The sequence below is a fragment of the Falco peregrinus genome, chromosome 3, assembly GCF_023634155.1.
Source record: "Falco peregrinus isolate bFalPer1 chromosome 3, bFalPer1.pri, whole genome shotgun sequence".
Lineage (NCBI taxonomy): Eukaryota > Metazoa > Chordata > Aves > Falconiformes > Falconidae > Falco > Falco peregrinus.
The window spans coordinates 3082946-3106635 of record NC_073723.1 but is presented as its reverse complement, the minus strand read 5'-3'; the positions used below and the strand labels follow the sequence as shown (position 1 = coordinate 3106635).

The window sequence follows — 23690 nt, the reverse complement described above, 5'->3', positions numbered from 1 at the left end:
CCTCTAGGATTCCCTTAGCTATCACTATTTAAAAATTACTTTTTATGGCAGAAATTGTAATAAATTTCACTTCTGAACAGTGAAATGCCCTTCAGAGGCATCTGCATTCTGGTGTTACCTACCAGGCACAGAATTACGTCTATCTACAGACTTCTACAGAACACAACACAGTTCCCTAAACTTAACAGTTTTAGCATCCCAAATGTCCAGTTATTGCTGTCTGAACTAATTCTGTGTTGTCCCCATCCCCCACTCTCTACATCCCATCCCTCAAAACAAGAACGGTACATGGCAAGTAGCAGAGGCGACTAAAGCACAGTACAAATAAGGCTTCTGCTCAGGAACCTTGAAAACTATGAATAGAATACAGCAACAGACCATTCCTAAACATGACAGATACTAAATAAAATGCCAGAAATTTGCTAGATCAAACAAGAAATTTTTGCATTGGCAGAAAACCTAAAAATTCAGGCTGTGTGAACATCAGCGTTTCTGTTTGGCCTGGCCTGTGAATTAGAACCAAGCCCCAGCTACCACACATCACATTTGTCTGGTTTGCAAAGTGGTTTGGGGAAAGTGAACTAGATTGCTAACAGAGGGAATCAAACTGGAAATCTTAAGCGATCCAGGTGTGTACCCAGTGTTCCAGCTGTTAAATGGGGAACAGAGATGTGAACCAACATCAACATTAAGATCCAAAAAAGGATGTGCTTTCTTCCCTTTTCCTCCAAACAGACAAGACTACTCAGGACACTGGAAGCAGCAGAGCACAGTGAAGATCAAAGAAATCTTTAGACCATCCATTTCAATACTGGAAAGAGCTGTGGCTATTATTCCATTTAATTCTCTGTTATCCCTTGAGGTCTGCGTAAGCTGTTAAGAGATCCAAGTTGGCATTACTTGTCACAGACTGGAGTACGGGACAATACTGCCTGTAATACATAATCCACAAAAACTGCACAGACGTTATGTCACCATTCTGTAATTAGAAATACTAGTCAGTAAGATATTTATCATACCTTCTTGTCCTTCTAATTTATCGAAGGAACAGTACAATTTTCATCAGTTTCCTATAAATTTGATACCCTGACTCATCAGTTGAAATTGAAGAGCATTTGAGAGGAAAAATATCATTCCATCGCACTCTTATGTGATTATAAATAAAAAATAATAAAAGTGCCATCAAGGAATATATTTGGTTAAAGAAAGATTGCATTTGACAGTTTTCAGGGCTGTATAACCCCAAGCATCTGACAGACGTTACAAGCAATGCACTACCATATTTAATTATCTTCCCAGTGTTTCCCTCATGCCCCTAATGCCAACAGGGTCTGAGCCTTGCCTCTCCAATTACAATAAGGCAGATTTTTTCCTCTTTCGTTGAAGACAATGCAATCCATTTAACTGCAAAGACTTGTTTCCTGGCCTTACGTGGACTCTGCTACTTCTATCAATATGTATTTTCCAAGTGCATTATATACAGCTCTCACCTGACATGAGTACACCATGATACACCTCAAATTGTGATGGTTACTAAACTGTATTTTTCATGATCTGTCATTTGAATGACACCAAAATTGTGCTTAGAAGTACTTCTACTAAAATAAAATACAAAGACAACAAGTAAGACCATTTTGAAGTTTTCCTGGAACATCTTCCTTTTCTAAAGTTGCTCAACTAAACAGGTATTTCTTTATCAATGGAAAGTCATCAGATTTTTTTCCCCCCTTGAAAGCAAACCAAATACTACAGGATAGTTGAAGAGAGAAAACTGCAATTTTCAATTACTGCTAGTAAACAGACATAGTATGTTGACTGTCAACCAGCCAAATAGTGCCCAATCTTCATCTACAAAAATGTGTTCTGTGACAAAAACATGTTCTGAACTGATAAAGCCTTATTTCTCTTGCATCTCTCATTCAACTAATAGACCTTGTGAACTTCCAGTGAAGTTCCTTCTCCACCCCACACCAGTAAAGAGAAATCATCCCTAAATATGGTCTTCATTATCTACTGAAGTGCTAATTTACGATGTTGTCCTTTCTCTAGTCATAGAGAGACTATGTAAGTCTTTTCCTTATCTTGGTGTCTCCATGACACTGATAGAAAGTTAGTTATTCTGTAACACATCTGAAAAGTCATTTCTAAATGAATAACTTTAATTTGTAAGATTTGGAAGCCTGATCCTCCAAGTTCAGTCTCTAAAGACCATACATCTAGCAGCACTGCTGCCTGGCAACTGGATACTCTCCTTCCTCTTTGTTACCTCCATCAAAGCTTAAAGTATGATTATTATTTTTTAAAATCCAAAACACTAATTAAATTGAAACCCTCATAATATTTTAAAGCTATCACTAATTCCACAAGTTATCATTAATAACTACAATATAGCATTTAATATTTCAAAAATATTCATCATTAACGACTTTTTCTTCCTATTGAGGACCTCCTAAAAGATCTTATTTGACTAACCATTTTCTCATGTATTCACCTGTGTAATCAGTCAAGGAAAAAATCCTAAATCCTACCAAACATTAATCATCTTTAATTATATTGTGGGAATTCAACCACCCAGTTTAAGATGCTCTACAATCACTAGGTAAAATTAAGCCAATCATGCAAAATGAATGCTGATTTTTATTAAATAAATATTTTTTTTGATTTCTCAAATACTTAAAATTTCATGTTACTACTTTTTGTACTCCTATACCACCTCTATATGAGTCTTCTCCAACAGGTCTCGTTTTATTTTAAAATGCATTTTTACTTGCTTTCTAATCACTGAGGCATAGTCATAATTAAGTTTACTAGGAAAGCCATGAAGAAACCCAAAATAGTCTTTCTATCTCAAACCATTTCATTAAGTAGTACAGACGAAAAGTAATCCAAACATTTCTTAAATAGTGAAGTAACATACCAATGTCAACATGACAAGGACTCTAAAAACTTTTCCAATTTTATGAGTGCACCATAAGATATACTTGTGGGTTTTCGATCATTACACTTTAAAGTGCCTTAGTCTTATTTCTGTTCACTGATGTTTCAGACCATATTTCTGTAAACCAATTAAAAAAAATTCAAACATGCATGCTAGACTCACAATTACAACTACCCGTGCTATGAGGCACTTCTGAATATTTTGTCTTGTCACATTTTAACAGGTGACAAAAAAATGAAGACATCTATCTAAACCTGAAGAACTAGATGTGAAAAGCTGCAGAAAATAATCTCATCCAATAATATGAGTGTAGAAATTAAGCAGGAAACCACATGGCAGGTATTTTCAGTTAAAGATACATTAGCTTGTTTATGCTAATGCTTTTGAGGATTTATTTGAACAGAATTATAACCTCCAATAAGCTCATACGTACCAGGTGTTCATAAGGAACCACAATTGCAAAATACCAGCCATTTCCATTGTCCCCAGAAATCAAAGTGCTGTGGATTGATTTGATTTATAAGTCAGAGCACGAAATACAAACAGCTACTAGCATTAAAATAGAGAGAATTACATCTTGAAAAACTACAGTAACAGACACCGTTTTGCATATAATGCATATTTATACATCCTGGAAATGCATGATTGCTGACAAACTTAACAATGTAAATTTAAAACACTGAGCATCACAAACAGAATGTTAGCAATTAACTTTCAAATACCAATAGCAACATCTCCATAAGCCAATTTCAAATCCATACGCTCAGCTCTTTATGAAAATCCTCCTCTTACAGGAAGATTGTCATCTTTTGTATGACTACTAAGCACAGTCTCAGAAGGTACCTTATAAATTTGAGCTCCTAGTGGAAAATGGGGAGGGTCTCACCAAGAACTACATACTAGGAATCTGCTTCTCAAAACTAAGGTGTTCAGGAGTGGCATGAATTCAGGGATTTAGAGACTTGAGGGATTTTAGTAAACCAATGTAGCTGTATTTAGGCCTCAGCTGAACAATGGCCACTGCCGGATTCCAAGGTGGTTTTTTTTTTTCTTAGTTCTCTCTTCAATCTGATATCCAGTTATTTAGTTCTTAAGTAACTCTCACAAGCTGTGAATCACAAACTTCCTCAAACCTTTCAAACCGCAGGGTCTCTGTGCATAGCCTTCCCTGCTTCACAGAAATTTTATGTCTTGAATCAGTCAGTCACTGTTGAAACGACAGGTAAAGACTAAGGCCTCACTGCATGGCATTCACAACACTGCGTTTTTAACATGCTTGGGGATTAAAACATCGGCAGTTACCTTTTTATGCTTTTAGATGAACGATTTAAAGTTGCAGCATGTACTTCTCAACGCAGTAACCAATAAACAGAGAATGAATTGGAGGCGCTGTATAAACATAGGTATACTAAAGAGAATTTGCCAATTCCCTCAGACAGGCAGCTTGCAGTTATTTGAATGTATCACATTTTGGTATGATTTGAAATGGTAGCAATTATTGTCATATACACAAGAAGAGCAAAAGAGAAACACTGTTTTTAAGCCAATGGCACAATGGTTGTTGCCAAGAGAAATCTATAGCATTAAATGTAGAAACCAAAAAACATTGCAGAAAACTGACAAAGCCAGCAATTACTCTAAATCCTTATTTTTCCCCTTCTCTATCAGTGTTTAAATTGAATTCTGCAACAGAGTGAAGATGAGATCACGCTGACTGAAGATCTAAAACAGTTTTAAAATTTTAAGTTATAATTAAACACAAAATGAAACTACTACATGAATGACTTGTTCTTGCCCCTAAACAGACACAGGTATGTACTTACATAAACGATCCCTTGTACAGCTGAGCCTCTGTTGTAGGTAAGAAACAACGCAGCTAGACAAAAGCTTCCCCCACCCACACCCACCCAGGAAAAGATGTATCCAGTTTTAAATGCTAGCAGACAAGCCTAAAGAAGTTATTTGAAACTTCTGACTGCCATGAAGCAGACAGATGGGGTTCTCCACATCGTTTTGTACTACAGTAAGCTGTGCTAGCCATTCTCTCGATAGTAAACTTAAAAGTACCCAGTAAACCTTTAATGCTGTTGGAGAGGTAACAAACCCAGCCCCCCTTCTCAGCAATCTTGTCACATAATCCGAATTTTAGTAACAAACCTCATTCTCTGGCATGTTAACTCTCTGCAGCATCTGTCACTGCTATGAATGGCTGATCATAACTACCTCTGTAGTCATCTCAATGCTATTAAGCAGATGGCAGCGCTAAATCCGAATGATGTAGTACATCTCCCTTGTGGACTTTGTTTCCATACACTACCATTATTCTACAGTTCCTCAGTGATAAATCTTATGTATTCTAGAGAACATTAAACAGTGAACTGACAGAGACAATTGATTTATTAGCATCCATTTACCCTTGCCCTATTATTGTCTTCACAAACACTTGTGCAGATCATGTATGGAGCCACTGAGGGACAAAAGCACTTTTGCTCGATTTGAAACATATTTCAGAGATTTCAAATAAATAGATTTTTCTCTTCACGCTGAAAATGTTTAAACTGATCTACAAATTTGAATGAAGACCCAACTAAATGCTCCTGCTTCCTCCACAATATTCTTGTCTGAATTTTCGTAATAAAACTGGTCTAGCATTAACATCAGGCCATTAAAACACTTGGTAATATCTGCAGTAAATCCAAGTAAAGAATTACAGTTCTAGACAGATTTGGGGAAGTCCTTCAAGCGTCAGCTAGGTTATGTAAGGATGCACACATGCCGGTGAGGGAAGCTGAGAAGTCTACGTGTATCTGACATAGGCAAGCATCAGCACCAGGAGTCATGAGTATCGTTTTTCACACTTGGAATTCACATTCTACCGTAAGATCCCAAAAAGGTTTCTGGCATACAACTGCACATGTTAAACTACTACATATGTATACAGAAGAAATTTTATGAAAGAATTACTGACTGCATCATGTGATATCTGCCCTGCATGAGAACATAACATTCAGCTTAGTCTTGCTGCTCTCCTTAGCTAGGCGTTGAATTATCAACCATAAATGATAATAGCTTTTGACAGCATTCATTATGTTCTATTAGGGTAAAACTGTCTCAGCTGCTTCAAGTGTTTGCTAGCCTTTGGTTTTCAGAAATTGAGATATCTTTTGTTAAAATTTTAGATTGTTTTGTTTTTTATAGCCATACCAAACAGCACAGCTTATTAACCATCCCAGTTTATACTGGTAAAACCAATATCTAACAAACCTCTGCAGAAAAACTATACATATAATTCAGTCACATCTCTTCTAAAAATCAGCTAAGATATCTAGTCAAGCTTAGTATAGCTCCAAGGGATTTTTAAAGGTCTTCTCGACCATTAAAATTAATTCTGTTAAAATATGTCCTGAAGCACTATTTGGGGCTTTATTGCACAAACAAAAACTGTGAATAAGAAAATGTTTTAAAGGAAAACAATTTTTATAGGATTAAAGGGCATTAAGATAGATGAGAATTCGGAGAAAACAGGTTTTAACTACAGCTTCAGATTGCCAAGCACAAGCAAGGATACAGTCTCACACAATGTCAAATAAAGTCCATTAAACTGAAAACACACAGGATTTGGTAGCAGCAAGCAGTTAAATTATAGAAAGGAAGAATTGTTGGTAGAGGCATTCACATTCTCAGCTACTTGAATGCACACAGAAATACAGTGTGCTATTCTTCATATCTGAACATACCACTCCACCTAGTCCACCTTTGATTTTGACATTTCTGGGAAATACAGTAGAAACATCAAAATTAAAACCAATAAAGGACAAGTCATGATGTGTCATCTTGAATGGACAAACCTGGAGAACGTACTCACTCCTGCGCACAGATATCAAAGATGTGCTCTCATGCAACGTTACATTATACACCTAAAAAAATTCTAGAGATTTCCAATTCTATTGCAAGCTTCCATCTTTAACAGATGAATCACTAAAATAAGCAAAAACATTTAAACAAAAATGAGTATTTCAACTGTCTCCACTGTATTGCACATGTACATTGCTCACACAACGTACACTTGTGAATGTGAACCAAGACTGATGGGGTGCAGGAAGAGTTCATATTAAATTATTTGCAGGAGTTTTTCAGCATGAGTAAATACATCTTTTTGGTTTACTATCTATTTCTCAAGTTTCCTGTTTAATACACAGTACCATTAATATCCCAATCTTCTGGAAAAAATAGTATCAGAAGACATGCTAGAAATACTACTACTTTAAGATTACTACTTTCAACTTGCACAAGAGGAAAAGTTATTTACATATGCTAGTCAATAAATGGTGCATTTTAAACACACAAATGCCCTCTATGTGCAAATGTATTTTCTTTCCATGTTTCATGAGGGCAAAACATCAAGAATGACATAAGGCTGAACTATGAAAATATACTTTTCCCTAATTTCCTTCATAGTAAAGGTACTGTAATGCACCTAAATATGGTAAGTATCTCTTAGTTGTTATAAAATTACATTCTGCAATATGGGCTACTATTTGATACTGAGATTAAAGATAGGAATGCTGTTCTAGGTAGCTCAGATGGCTCTTTATAGTTATTAGGTTTTGCCTGCCAGTATAATCCTAAAAATCTTTTTGCTGAGCCAGAAAATATGTCAGAAAATGAGTGTCGATACCCCATGAGAAACATACAAGTGAATCGTTTCCTGTTTTCTTTTACCATGCAGCACTTAATAAAATTAGCGGAAAAAAGTGAAATAATCATTCAGTAGATAATGAATTCAACAAAATCAAACTGTGCATGTATTGTGAAACTATGGGTAAAATACAAAGTAGTGTCATAATTTTATGAAGAATCTCCTTCCAAGCGGCTAAGCATATGTATCTGTTATATTTAAGAATATTATACATTCTTATGTGTTAGTCCTTTACAAAAGCAATTTCAATTCTCAGGAGACTGTTTTTGCTAATTTTAGTTCAAAAGAAAAAAAATCTTAGTGAAAACCTTCTTAACATGGAAAAAATGAAGTCCAAGTAATGTTTAGTTTTGGCTTAGGCAAATGACTTTGCAATGAAGTCCAAATGTTTGTGTGCAATAAACCCACTTACCAACACTAGCAGCAGTAAAACAGAACAGAATTACCAACATAAAAGTTGAGGACTATTTTGGTAATTTTCTTTTTGGAGAAAACACCATTACCAGCAGCTGCTCTCTAAATGTAACATTCTATAGAGCCTCATATTTTGGAAGTCCTACACTGCTTGTTTCTTAAGTCATTATTTTTATTAATTTTCAGCAGGTTACAAGACTCCATAGGAGCCAAGTGTCAGACAAAAGTACTTTCATTCTGTTAGCTCTCAACAATAATGACACTTGAACTTTCCACTAAGCTTTTTCACACTGTTGTTCGGCACAGGAAAATATGCATTTATACAGTAAAATTTAAGTTAGTTGTTGTCATCCGTACAGCAAAGCAGATGGCGTAAACTGCTTTGTTCTCAACTTTGCTGTGAATGGTTCTGTACTACTTCAGATAAGGCTACACTGTAAAAAAAAAAGTCTTAACTATTTAGCAGAAGGTAAAACAGTCTAAGCAGTACTTATTTATCAGTATCACAATATCCACCACTATCTCCCTTTCCTACTGTCATCTTCTTCAAAGTGGGCAAGGTTTGAAACTTTAGTCACCCCAAATAACCAAAGCAGTAATACAGAACTGTAGTATTTTATTTTATCTTTTTCTCAACATTGTTTCTAACATTTCCAGAAATCTTCAGTATTACAAGATCTAATACTGATCAAACTCTGAATGCTTGGTCTAAGGGCAAAACCAGTAAGAATAAATTAGCACTCAGTAAATTGTGCACAGAAGTTCCCTTTCCAGACATGCACATTAGAAGTACCTAATGCTGAAGATGATCATCACCCGAGTTGCTAAAAAACACGTCGTGTGCTATTTGCCATTAAGTTCAGACTACCACTTGTACTATGAAGTACAAGTAGTTTGTACTTCATAGCATCTTTCTCATCATTTGGACACAATATTCCTTGTAATTCATGGAGTTTCCAAATAGTGACTCCTTTAAAGAAAGCAAAATTTTACGAAGATAAATCAGAAGATACTGCTGAGAATGAAGTGAGGCAAGCAACACCAACAGCAAGAGGTTCAAATTTGTCACAAAGAATTCCAAAAAGGATTAAAACAAACTAAAAAGAGGTTACTTTTTTACAGCTAAACAAAGGTAAAATACAGGAATATATGCACGTTTAAGAAAATGCAATCAGCTCTGTTTCAGATTATTTAATACTTTTTATAAAGTGGGTTTTTTTCTCCTCTCTCCTCCCTCCCAAACTAAGTCCAAATTAAGTTTTCCTAAATTTCCTGAACATTTTAAAGACTTTCTGATTTATCACTTGGCATCACAAACTCTGTTTCAAGTTCTCATTTCTGTTTCTTCTCAACCACTCAGTAACTTGACTTTTTAAACTTGTGTGATGCTAGAGACAAGTAACACTGGAGATTATTTCTAATAAGCATCTTATAACATTTTTGCTATTTGAAATTGAAAGATTTAAGTAAAACTTGCCAACTGTGAAATATTTTAAATGTAGTTACAGAAGATTTGGAAGACTTACCTTTGTGCTTGAGTGCTATAGCTGTTATTATAGGAGTCATAGCTTTGTTCATCATAAGCAGCTCCGTAACCATCATCATACTCCTGAAATGATATAAAAAGAAAGGTAGTTTTAACCGTAAGCACACTCCAGAAACAAAGCAGTAACCTAGTTCTAAATATGAAAGATAGTACTCCTCTGAAATGCATATATGACACATGTACACCATGAAACAGCGAAAATATTAATGCTGTTAATAGTAACTGCTTCCACATAGGAGGCCACATACATCTAAGACTGTAATGACTTTGAAGATATTTTGAACTATTGGCAATGTGCTTTGAAAAGCCTTTTTTTAGTTAACACTGGCTTGTGCAGAGACAGTGCAAATGCTCCATGGCTCCGTGTACTTGAATTTGAGATGAGTGAATTACTGATCTTCAAGAAAGCTCGGGGAAGCATCTCAGGAATCAAAACATCTGAATAAATATTGTGCAACTAGCTTAGGCAGCTGACATTTGTGGACAATAAATTCAATATTCTATGTAGACTATGGATGCGAAAGAAATTCCCTGGAGACAAGACTAGTAAGAATGATGGGTTTACTTCTTTGAATGCCCTCTGTATACTCTTCAACTTGTGGGAGTTTAGCATCCATTAGGAAACTAAAAATACGGATTACTTACTCCTCCCACATTATCCGCGTGTACATTGTAGTAACACCCTTCCCAAAATGGCACTGAATTTAAATACCAAGTTGAACAAACCTTTAACTCAGCTACAAGCCATACAGAAGTCAAAGATAAAAACAGGTTACAATGATGCTATGCTTTACCAGAGAAGGATGAACTACATAAATCCAAAGAATTCTCACTAATTTATTGTTTCATCCAAAACCAAGCCGAACTGAGCTAAGAATGAAAAGTAGAAGTGGCACTTCCTTTGCACTGATTCCTAGGAAATCCTAATATCCAAAATCTATCCAAATATGCCAAAGACCTCAAAGGATATTTAGGGGTATCATGTTCAGTTTTGCCAGGTGAAAGTGACCTAACGAGGAGACACTTTGATGATAAAGGGAACCAGAAAAATGAAAATCTGGTATCCTCTTATATATGGTGATTGCTGAGTAAGCGTGCAGTGAACCCTGGCAACATAAGAATAAAGTCTCATGAAAGAACAAACTCCCAGGAAAAGGAACCTCTAAGAACCTTTCAATGATGACAAAACAAAACCAACTAGTGGTATCAATTAGGTAGGGATGACAAACGATGGATTATCCAACTCTAGTAGAGAACATCTCCAATGACTGGAATATAACAGCTTTCTAGACATTGTAAGGAAAGCTTTCCATAGCAGAAGCTAATGACATCCTCAAAACAACTGATAGGAAACTCATTTTACTAAGAGTTTTTAGCATTTTTTTCAATTATTTGAAATTGTTTATAGGAAAACCAGGCAACTAGCCCATCAATACTGCTTCACCACCACTAGATCAGTGAACACGATTGTTTCCCAGCAGAGGTTAGTAGAGGGGTGCCTATGAGTGACACAGATGAGTGACAGCCTATTCATAGGGGTGAAAAGAAATGAGGATACTTCCAGCTGTCTGTTGTGAGGAGATCCATAGATAAATAGTCCCTCTCAAGAAGGAAATGCATTGCTTTCTCTTTCCGTAACGCACTGTCCCGAAACTAAAAATTAATAGTCTTAGCACTTTCTTTGCCCATCTGATATATGGATTTTCTTGACAAGACACACACTAAACCCACAAAACCATTGCCTCCTGGCAGTTATTACAAACAAGCACTTTATTCCTTATTGATGCAATGCACAGACATCTGTTAACAATACATTGATCAACAGCAGAAACTGTCTGAGCCAACTTATTTGCTCATTTCCAGAATATTTACATGACATTTGGTCTCCTCCTATAGAATCTCCCAACTGTGAAGCAGGCATCCTTAAAAGGAGCCCCCAGACTTCAAACCATGCACACACAGTAGTGACACCAAATGAAAGCAGAGGACTGAAATTAATCTCTTAACATTTTAGGAAAGCCTTGCCACTAAGGAATCATAGGTCTGATTGTTTAAGAATTCTCCAATTCTTCACATTTATGTTAACTATTTTAGTAAAAAATAATTGATCATGAAAGAAAAGTGGCAAACAGACTACTCTGAAGTTATGGTATATCTACGATTTCTTGGAAGACAAAGAACAAAGTAAATTGGAACTAGAAAGACCCTTAACCAGATGTCCAGCAGAACAAAAGGAAAAACTGGGGGAGGTCCATGCTGTATCAGATTTAAGTGTTTCTAGTATTAGCATTTCTCTTCCAGAAAAATTTTGCCCACAACTCATTACTTTCACCATTTTGTGTTAATAAATTGACTACTGCAGAAATTAAGCCCTGCATTATTATATTGATGGTGGCTCTCACAAGTTTGAATGGAAAGATAACTGGTTTGTAGTTTGTATGTGGGACTCCTGCCACTTAGCATTAGAAAGATCAACCTGTGCTGTTGCAATTACTATAATCTGCTTGAACAGATCAATTCTTCCTTTTTATTGCTGTATTTACATTTATAAAACCAAGATAAACTTCATGTGCAACAGCTGCAAATACAGAATACGTTTAAAGAGCTGCTTTCAATGCCTTGCTCTGTTAAGAGATAAGAGATTCAAATTCCACAACATTTGTTTACTGTGCACTATTCCCTTAAAGCAGCAATTAGGCAGGGGCAGCTAAATTATGTTTTAGAGCTTTCCTTGAATTAAGGCTGACAGTATTTTCTCTTAGTCATACTGTATTTGAAAACTTTCTCTTTCAGGAGGTTACAAATACAGTTGGCCGAGGCAGAATGTTTTACATTTTGGATTAAATCCATACTACTTGAGCATTTTCCTTCTGAAACGCAGACCTCTTGTAGCTTCAACAAATGTTTTCTTTAACCTTATTTAGTATCTAAGTGAAATACCTTTGGCCACTGGGCATGTTTCAGTACTATAAAATATCATGCTAACTTAAATGAAAATAATTGTAATTTTTACACATCTATAAAGCAAATGGACAGGACAGATCTTAAATATGCACATGTATCCTGTACTAAAGTACGTCACAGATTCACTGGCAAGCATTGCTATAGATTTCTTTCTGTGTACTACAGGAAGAATTACACCTTCATAAGAATATTTTAATCGCATTTTTCCTGCTTATTTTTTGGCATGTTTCAGGTACCTATAAAAATATTTTTTTTTATTTAAAGCCACTATTCTTCTTCACATGCAGGACAGCATTTGCTTTCCTACTATCTACCAAATACAAAGCAATGGACTTCCGTCTCTACTCCAACTGCCTATGTCTATAAATAGCTCTTCCTAAAGATACTCAGTAATCAGAAAGTTTACTGGCAAATGCGTATTTCCTCTCTCACTCAAAAAAAAACCCAAACCAAGACCATATTTTCATCCCATGAATGCGAGCATTTTGTTTCTGTTAGTCATTATTTAATTTTTCAGGATAACCTAGAAAACTAACTCTCACCAGATTTAGTCTGATCAAAAGAAGGTTAAGTGTGCCGTACAGTTTGAGCTTACAGCAAAAATGTAGACAAAAAATGAGCTGAAAATGGCAAAGTCCTCACATATATTTTCCACACATCATTGGAAATATCAGTTAGGAAGGTATCGGGAACAATTGTGCTCATTTCTGTTAATTTCAGCCTTAAGAATCTTCTCCCAAATTAACAGAACAACTAGAATTACAAGACAGATCTTCCGAGAAGAATATGAAATTATTCTGTAAAAACTTAAACCCTATATTAATAAAACTTCTTTATTAAGCCAGCCTATAAGGCAAAATCACATTACTTCTTAAAGAAAGCTTCTGCCTGCAGTTGTCTCAATGATCATGCATGCAGCTGATCTAAATCCAAAGAGCAGCACTGGTCGCAGTAATTGTTCAGTGCGAAGTGCAGAAATCTTTCATGAACAGATCCAAAGGCAACGTGTAAATATGCACCTTTCAAACATGTTAAATAGTAAGTTACCGTCACAGGTCAAAAGGCAATAAAAGCAATCTTTGTCAAAACCTCTGCGCTACCCAAAACATTTTAAGTCAGGCTAAGCCTTGCTCATCACTTTCTCTAATAATTATGTACTCTAAACATATCTTGCTTGTGAGGAATAGGAAATGGTGGCTTTAAATTATAATCTGCTGGCAGTGACAATGACAGACTAGTGTTTGGGCCCTCTTTAGGGGAAAAACAACGTTTCAAAGACAACAAGACAGAAACAGGAAGAAAGAAGGTAAAAAGTTCATTTTAACAAAAAGGCCATTTGCAGTGCTGGAAAAAAATAATCATGAAATCAGTAAGAAATCAATTTTCCAGCTCTCCAACTAAGGAAATCCATCCAAGGGAAAAAAAATTAAGGCTATTATCACTACAACTAAAAGGTTGTTGTTTCTTTTCCTCATCATTCTCTGAAATTAATACTTACACCAGTACTTTATCACAGCATACTGGCTGAATGTCTTCCTTTTAGATAAAAACTATCACATTAAAAAAAAAGTCTGCACAGAGATTAACTTGAAGGAGAAGGAACATGAGACATCAGTGCAATGCAATGGAGAATTTTTTTTTTGCAAATTAGAATTGTAATCTTCCCATCATTTAATCAACAGGGAATATGGGGCAATCAAAACAAGTATGGGTAGCTACTACCATCTAAAGTCTGAGTGGTAACATTAAAGACATTAGCAGTGAACACGCACAGACTGTAATCTCTTATTTTGCAGATTTTCATCTGCCTTCATCTAGAAGGAGCCTAGTGCATGTTCAACCAAAACAAATAAGGTTTCTGGAATGAGAGATGTATCAGGGGACTGTCTTTCATGCACTTCAAAAGAAAAACAAAAAGAAGGAATGTTGCTAATGAATATAGGCAGCAACATTTAAACCAAGTTAATTTCAGGCCAAAACAATTCTGTCTATGTACAACAGCTGGGAGCAGTGTCAGAAGACAACTCAGGCTCATTCAGTAATACCAAGTCATAAAACAGTCATCCTAGATGAGCAGCTTAAACTGAAATACTTCAAAAGAGTATTTTATATGCACATTATAGGTGAACTTTCCACTTCAAAATAGACAGGTGGAGAAACTTTTCAGCCTTTCCTCCACAGCCAAGGCTGCCTGAGTTACTGAGAAAAAGATTTTCCATTATCTATCCACTTCATCTTGAAAACCCCAGAGAAGGTAAAAGGCTCAAAATAAAACAAAACAATTGAGGGACTTTTAAATTTAAAACACTTTTTTAGCATTTATTTCTTCTTGCTTGGCCTATTTAGCATGAAAAAGAACATTATAATTGGCAAAAAAAGCCAAAAAAGAATGCTTTGATGTTATGAACTTGCTTTCCAGAAGCCTTACCTGAACTCACCCTGACCTTAAGAATAGTCTGAGGACTTCTGAAAACCAGAAGTCAATAAATAAAAAAGGCATTGTGGTTTCCACTTAGGTATTACATTATCCTAGAGGGGATACAGAGGGGAACAGAAATGGAACAGCCACGTTTCTCTCATTCTTCCAGAAGAAAGCTACCTCAGGCCCTTTTCCAGGAACTCAAACAAAAAGCTTCACACTCAACACAACCAAGCAAGTAAACCCATTTGGAATTAATGTTACATTTTTAGGAAACCATCAACATTCAGAAGAATGAGGTAAATTAAAACATGGTGTGACTCTTGCAAAGTGACCTTAAAATTAAAATTATACTTGAATTCTATTCAGGGAGAATTTAAATTCTTCTCAAATGTCATCTGGAATAGCCCTTTACCTAGTATTTTGCCACCCCAACTCCAAGAAGCATTCATCCGTAAATAAAAAGCTTGGGGTATATAAAGTTTTTGCTCTTTTTTTCCTACAGATTTTTGCTTCTTCAACCATGAATAGCAAGTGAGCAAGTCAATGTTAATGAGAAAAAAAGTCTACTTTAAAAACAGTTCACCATGCAAAATCAGCATTGTATTAAAAAGCTCCAAGAAACTGCTTCCACATTAATTCTATTTTTCATCTAAACTAAAAATTGTATCAATGAGGAAACAGGAAATTCAAGCTCAGTGCTGGCGATTAAACCAGAGAATTTGCACGAGCTTTCTAAGAAGATGCACTAAATAATAGGCTATAGGTTATTCAGCTGAATGGGCTTTCACTTGTAAATAGTAAGACTTCGTCTTCATTCATTTCACTAATGGATACATACATGCATATTTTATAATTATTACTGGATCACGAAATCTTTGCTGTTCTTGGCCATCCAGCCAAATGTTATTTGCGAACAAACTTCCCTTAAGTCTTCCCACAAATCTGTAAGGATTTCATGCAAAACTGAAAGAACAGAAGCCACTGCTCCTGGTACTGTGTATGCTGAGATGACCAGTATCCTGGTGGTCAGCACACCACCTCCAGAGAGAACTAAGGGAATACAAACACCTGCAACAGGAATTTGAACTAAGGGCCTTCAACTACTGGAGGAATACTGAGCTTTCAACTAAGACAGACATGTAGCACCACATCATCTGCTCAGTGTTTTGGGTGAGATCTTGTTAGATAGTGTGTTACAGTAATGCCTTTTGCATTTTCCCCATTACTCATGGAAAGCAGTATAAACATAGTCTTACACTATTGTAGTATCTATTTTATATATATATGTACATCACAGTATACATAGTGTAAGTATATACTTAAAATACAGACTCAGTACAAGAATTAAAAACTTAAGTCTGAAGCACTGCTTTGTCCATCAGTAAAATAAACCTATTTCTGGAAATATCCAGAAATGTACACTTAAGGAAATACAAAGCTTAAAAACATAGCAATCCCTAAGCTTTTGGATCTTCCAGAATCGAGCAGTAACTAAACACAGATTTAAAAAAAATAATTTTGAAGTTTTTTTATCAGTATCTGTTTTGCATCCAAGTGTTCTGTACATAGCCTGTATCTGTATCTTTAAGTTAAAAAATATCTTGCTATGTAATTGGAAATAGTTCATAAAGTTCTTTTTCAAATTCCAATTTACTTAACATTAGAAAAGCTCTCTAGGTCTCTTACTGGTAGACATTCCATCTTAATTCAATTTCTTATTACACAAAGCCATCTCACTGAAGCATTCTAATTTTCTAATTGAAACATTCTAATTGAAGCATTAACTGCTAGAAATCATACATGTGGTCACTGCATTAGAAAAATCTGCCACTGAGGTAACCCTTGTCTGAACACAAGACAACATTACCAAAATTGCCAGGAATAGAAATAAAGTTCTGCCACAATCTTCCCACGACACGCACTTGGGAGGAAAATTTAGATCCATTTCGCTTTCCAAAGTAGTGTTGAAGCAAGTCTTGGCCATAACTTCCTAGAATAATGAGTTTTATTTTCCAGTGCAGACATTCCACACTCACAGCAATGGAGTTCAAATCCACATTAAAAGGCCAGTGCCTAAAAATTTGATTATGAACTCAGATGAATTTCACTTTGCATACAACACACTTAAGCAGCCAAGATGGGACTTGACACAGCATCACCACAAATATGGTGATACAAACTTTAATATTGAAATATTTACAGAATATTTGCAAAATATCTACCTTTAAATTGAAAATAGCAGCAAATAAAGATCTATTCTTCAAAGAGCTTCATTCACATTGCTGTGTTACTAATTTGGAAAAAGCATCAAAGGTTTGAAGCTGGTAAGAAGAGGACAACACAAGAGGCAGAGCAGCAACTGTTACTAGACAGTAACTAAGAACAGTTATGTTCTAACCTATGTATGACTGAACATTCACTAAGTAATTCATACTGTTAGAGAGTAGTGAATTTCTCGCATACTCTTACTAATTTCCTGCTTATTGAAAATTATGGAAAAGCTATTTCCAGCTAGTAGTTAAATACAATTTCCATTTCTTACCTTAATGGAATAAATTGCCAACTTAAAAGTACATGAAAATATTTTTGTCTACTACACAGTTTGCTTCAATGAGAAAAATTCTCATATAATTAAGAGAGCGATGTGCCTGAAACTATCTGTAAGTGCTTCAATAAATCTAGCAACCATCTAGTATGATTTCCCTTATTCAAGTGTTATAAAAGTAATCCTGGCCAAGATTCACTAGTCTAGATACTAGGCTTTCTCCTGACCTGAGCAGCTGAAGACATAAAAATGGGAGGCACGTTAGCCTTCAGAGAAAGTTTATCACACTGAACAGAGCAGCGAGGTTAGAATAGTGATTATAAAGCTAGCTGGCCATAAGGGCCTGCATTTTTCCTATCATCTAAGGTGATGCTACAGCTATTAAAGACACAATGTTCAAGGAAAACGATAAGGAACTGTCATTTAGTGGCTTCAAAAAAATCATAGTACTAACAATATGGTGAGGTTCCAGGAAAAACAGGTCCTGGGACTGAAAGATACATGAGTGAGACTAGCAACAGTGGAGTGGGAAAACAAGTTATATTGAACTGGAAAAATGTACAGACATTGCTGCTAGTCCAATATGCTGCATGACTACAAGCATTCAGAGACAGCATTAGAAGCATCCCAGAAAGCTGACAGACAACAGAGATTGCCTACCTCTATGCAGAGCTTTCTGTAACAGGCAAGTTCTGGACAACTTCCCTAGGGGCTTCAAGCACAGGACAGCAATGGCCATCTACTTTTGTTGATCTTGAGCCTACATTAAAATGCAACTACATTCAAATTAATGATTTTTTTGCCTGTGGCTTGATTTTCCCCATGTACCTCCAGAATGTACCCTTCCAGCTTTTCAGAATGAAATAGGTATTCCCCTTCCCATTTTGATATTACCTTTCAGAAAAAAACTTCCTAAAAAAATCAAGAGGAAGACGACAGATTAGGGTAAGCAGGAAGCAGAGCTGAGTAAATTCCACATAGATGTTAAAGACTTACTGGTCTCAAGGACTGCAGAGAAAAGGTAGCGAAGAGACTGAAGGCAAAGAAGGCTCTTGTGACTCGATGGCCACATTTTCTGCCACAAGGTATGCATAATAGTATTCCACAGAGGAAATGGGCAAGGACATTATGTACTGAAAGCACTACTTCATCTTTGAGATATGTACAGAGTTACACAAGGAAGTGGCTGAAGGCTTCCATCCAGAACATAGTTTCTTTCTGAACTTGCATAGCTTCACATTAATGAGTACAAAGCAGAGGCTTGGAAGCTTAAGCGAATTAAAAGCTTCATGAGTCTTTGCAGACTTTCCAATCCTCAAGGGAAAGCCTTCTTGTGGCGGGCTGGCCCACGCCGGAGGGCAGGTGCCCCCCTGCCCGCTCTGTCCCTGCCCTCCTCAGCCGGGCAGGGGGCAGAGAATGTAACGACAGGCCCGTGGGTCGGGGTGGGGGCAGGGAGAGATCGCTCCCCAGTGACCGTCACAGGCACAACCCAGGTCTGCCCCGGGGAAAGTCAGAGCGGGCCAGTGAGAAATAAACCCGACCCTCAAAGCACCTTCCGCAGCGCTCCCTTCTCCCCGGGCGCAGCTCGGCTCCTGCCCGTCCCTGCCCCCTCCCAGCAGCAGCACAGGGCTATGGGCACTGAGGGCCGCGCTCAGCTTCTCGCTCCTTGTCTCCCCCGCTCCTCGTTCCTCTCTTTCCCGGCCGCAGCGTGTCCCCCCCGCGGGCGCAGCCCCCCCGGCCCAGCCGGCCCCAGCCCCCCCGCCCCCGGGGGCACAGGCCCTGCCCCAGCCCGGCCCCAGCCCGGGCTCCTCCCCGCGGGGCCACAGGCCCTGCCCGGAGCTGCCCCAGCGCCGCTGCCCGCGGGTCACAGCCCCCTGCGGGCACCCCCTGCCCCGGGGGGGGCCCTGCCCGGGCTGCGGGGGGGGAGCTGCTCCCCCGGGGGCTCCGCGGGCCGGGGGCGCCGCGGGCTGGGGGGGAATCTCTGCTCCGGGCCGGGAGCGGCTCCGGCCCCTCCGGCGCTGCCCGGGGGCTGCAGGGCCGCGGCTCCCACACAGCTCGCTCCTCTCCCGCTGCAAGTTGCTGTGCGGGTTGTTCCCGCTTCTTCAATACGTTCTCTCAGAGGCGCTGCCGCCGGCGCTGATGGGCTCGGCCTGGGCCGCCGGCGGGGCCGTCCTGCAGCCGGCTGCGTCGGCTCCGTCGGACACGGGGGAAGCTTCGGCACCTTCTCACAGAAGCCACCCCTGTAGCTCCCCCGCTACCAAAACCTCGCCACACAAACGCAGTAACACTTCTAAAGGCCGCTTTGTAACCTCTCTGGATATCCCCAGTCTCCATGGCTCTGAAACTATATGCTGCTTAAAGTAACTTCTCACGATACCCACAATCTCACTGATGTTCTCATTCTACAGACACTTCCCAGCAAACAGTGACGCCTTACCCTGCTCAGATACTCAGATTGGCAAACCGGCACTTAATACTAGATACAGCTAAACAGCAATTAGTAAGGAAAGGTCAGAAATACTATTAACGACTCCTATTATGTGACCTTAACCAACCCGTAAAAGATACAGTTAAGGCACTTTGATAATGTACTACAAATGACCAGGTAAAAAAAATACCATGCATTAAATTTAACATACAATACACTAATGGTTCATGTTCTAGCAAAACTTTATTCTAATGAATCTCCATTCACAAAGGAGACAGAGAAAATATGGTAATTGTAAAATGGACCAGCTAGCATTACTTCATCAGTTACAGCTTTAAATATATATATCCCAGTTTGGAAGATAAGTGATTCAGTTCTAGAAAACATCTTTTCTAAAGTTATTTAGCATAGTTTAGTACTATTTTCTAATTATTCTCTCTCAGAAGTGAAGCATACATCAGGATATTGATTCAAACAGCTGTTATTTCTATGCCACTTCCATATACACATGCTATAAACAGCAGATATGTATCTAAATATGAAGTTAATAGATGAGGTTTATTTTCTACCACATCACCACATGTTCTACAGTGTATGACCTGGAAACAGGCTGCTTACTGAGGACTAATACCTTTGAAAACATTGTGAAATAACCACTTATTGCAGTACCCCGCCTTGACTAGTCAAGTCAGGTCAGGTATATAGCCAGAGGACATTAGATACATTGTTCAAGTACTAGTTCCCATAAAACTAATAGACTACATTAATTTCCTTTGAATTTTTCAGGTATGTTTATAAATGTTTGTACTAACAAACTAACAACTTTTCTGCATAAAGCTGTAAGAGTTATATAGAAAACTACCTTTCTGATCAAAAAGGACAAAGGCTGGGGTTTGATTTAGAGGGGTTAGGGGGGCAGTGAAAGAGAGGGAGAAGGTGGAGGAAAGGTTGAAAGAAAAGAAAAAGTGTCTAAACAGCAAAACCATTTTCTGGAACTCAAAAACTCCTTTTTTGCTAGTCTGAGTAAGAGACACAAAAGTCCAGACAGACATAGCTATAAAGAGGGCATGCTAAAAGCTTTAAGATACATAAAGCATTAAAAGCATTGTCCTTGAAAATGTTATTTTTCTGCAAGACTAAATCCATTCTATTACATTATTTTGATTTAATAAGCTTTTTTCTTTGTCTCACTGCTCTGTAAGTTCAATTTCTGTTAAATTTACCCCAACAATTCATAACTGTCTATAATTTTCAGTCATTTAGAATACAAATTATTTTGGTATTTTTAATTTTTAATATAATAAAATCAAGTAAAGTATGTACGGCTTACGGAGATAAACCATACACAGTTAAAATTTTAGTATCAATTCTGAAGTTTTCATAGAAATATTTTTATTATCTAATCGTTGAACAGCTATATGACCACAAAGATAGGTTTAGGAAGAAGAGTGGAGTATTATTCTCAGTTTTAGTTGAGAATTAAAAAATCTACTGACAATGTGATTTTTCAGATTTTCGTAAAGCAGAAACCCAATACAATATTTTAAGAGGTACACAACTGTTTTGCCGAATGCACTATGTCTATCGTAGTACATATAACCTGAAGTTTTATTGCTATGAAACACCAAGTCTGAAAAGGTGAGAAGAGATGACCACATCTGCCATAGAATCTGGGTGCAAGACTTAATTAGGTACTAATTAAAGAGATTCTACCAAGTCCTTAAGAGAGAGTCAGGATCACCCCTCCAAAACTAAACACTTTACACCTGGTACGTCAACAGATCAACTTACATATTCACCATAAGTCTCCTGTGCTGGAGGTGGTGGAAGGGGCCGGTAGCCTGCTGGTGGAGGTACTCCTCTTGCTCTGGGTGCTAGAAGTCCACGGCTACGACTGACTGGTCCTCTACTGGGAGGCACTCCTCTAGGTGCTGGTGCCCCTCTTGGTACTCCTGCTGGTGGTGGAGGCACTCCTCCACGGCCCCTGTGAATATATGGATCACTTACCACTAAATATGACACCCATGGCCTCTTTTTCAACAGCTCCCTCCCCCACAGCCAGCAAAAGTCTAAAAGAGATTTGTAGTTTGTCATTTTTCTTTACATTTTAGTGCAAATCCACACTATGCAAAAAATGCTGAAAGATACAAACTAGACATGATTCAGTGAACTTCTCACTAGCTTGAGTCATTCTCACATATAGAGACACCCAAACCAATTTGCTGGAATCAGTCAACTTCACTAGAATTTGACTTACAGTATGTGAAATCACAATCATAGAAGAGGTTAATTTGAAGCTGTCAGGCTATATCATACTCAAACCCTGCACAGAGGAATCAGTTGCAGCTCCCTTCTGATCCTGTATAAGCTTCTAAATGCAATCCAAAGACCACACTGCATGTAAGAGATTGAGTGGGTCAGAAAAATTACATTTTCTTCTGCTTTCAAAGAAGAGATTTCCAGCTGCTGCAGGAAACATTCAAACATGTAATAAATGTGCAGGGTGATTATAGGATATAACCTGATGCTCTGTACACACTTAAGAACAAGAAATAAGAGTATATTTTGGTTTTAAATTTCTGAAAGAATGATGGGCATTAGCTTGCGTTCCATTACTTTGGAGACTTAACGTATGGATGAAAAAAAATCAGAGCTAAACCAAAACAGGTTTCAAAATTATTTGATCCATTTAGAGGTGGCATGTCCCATCCCATGTCTCCCCACCCCACCCCCCCCATGGTAAAGGGAGAGACCTAGAGGTACAGTCTGTGAGACATGTGCATCATTTACTCTGTTTTTAACAGGATGTCTAAAGCATTGCTAATAGAGATCACCTTTTTAAAGGAGATCATTTCACCCCATGGACCATAACAGAGTTTAAATGACTGCTCTGTAGGCAAATAGACTTGTTCCAAGGAAGTCACACCCTTACTGTATACTGTAACAGATACACAGAAGAAAAACAAGTACAAGCTCTACACTACCCTATCTATCAAGCCATCATCTAAATATTCTTGAGAGTACTGAGTGAAAATACTCTGTCCCAATTTCAGTAGAAATTTCCAATTTAAAAGATCCAGATTTGGCCTTAAGATTTTCTATCCCTTTTCAAGTCAGTCACATAAATTCTCATTGGCAAACTTATCAGAAAAAAATTGAATAATTTTATCACAAATAAATATATTTGAAAAACTGCATCACTAAATGAAGAATGCAAATACGATCAGGATAGACTTTATTAATTCTAATCACAGATCAAAACACGGTCACAAAGTATTTTAAACAAGCCTAGAGAGTAAGTGATGTAAAACTGTGCTTATTACTTGGTTTTGGCTACTCTGTAGAATGCCTCCTCAGGACAGGGTACCAGCTGCTTATTTGACTTCATTGTAGTGGGGGCAGGGGTGAGCAGTGAAGTTCCCAGACACAGCCTGCTGAAGTAATATAAAGAAATAGCAAATGTGATACTTTCCAAGTGAAGCCAAAGAAAGGGAAATGCACCTATTGGCATAGACAATAGTCAATACCAAGTTAAAAAAAAAAGTCAGTAAAAAGATTCAAGAATGACTAGCCATAATCTTCACAGCATCCTTCAGACAGGGTGCAAGTGAAAGCAGCAGGAAGTGGGACACGCTGAAAAACATGGGGAAAAAAACATTTGAGGGAGAAAAAAATACATTTTTTAGAGCCAGCATAGATTTATTCTTGAAGAGTAATTAGAACACCAGATCCAC

General features: G+C 37.6%; 1 protein-coding gene across 4 annotated transcripts in view; it reads right to left on the bottom strand.

Annotated features, from left to right (window-relative positions):
• The window catches only part of KHDRBS3 (KH RNA binding domain containing, signal transduction associated 3), a 95220-nt gene that overhangs the window by 12601 nt on the left and 58929 nt on the right, over positions 1-23690 (bottom strand). For 2 of the 4 annotated variants that reach the window (XR_008746457.1, XM_055799553.1), the window contains exons 6-8: positions 23280-23390; positions 21748-21940; positions 9578-9660 (exon numbers count right to left, since the gene is read on the bottom strand). Coding sequence is in view for 3 of the 4 variants with exons in the window: in XM_055799553.1 (XP_055655528.1) it covers positions 9578-9660; positions 21748-21940; positions 23280-23390 (387 nt within the window). In the remaining variant the exon portion in view is untranslated. The remainder of the gene's footprint in view (positions 1-9577; positions 9661-21747; positions 21941-23279; positions 23391-23690) is intronic. The other 2 variants (XM_055799554.1, XM_055799555.1) reach the window with 2 other exon arrangements.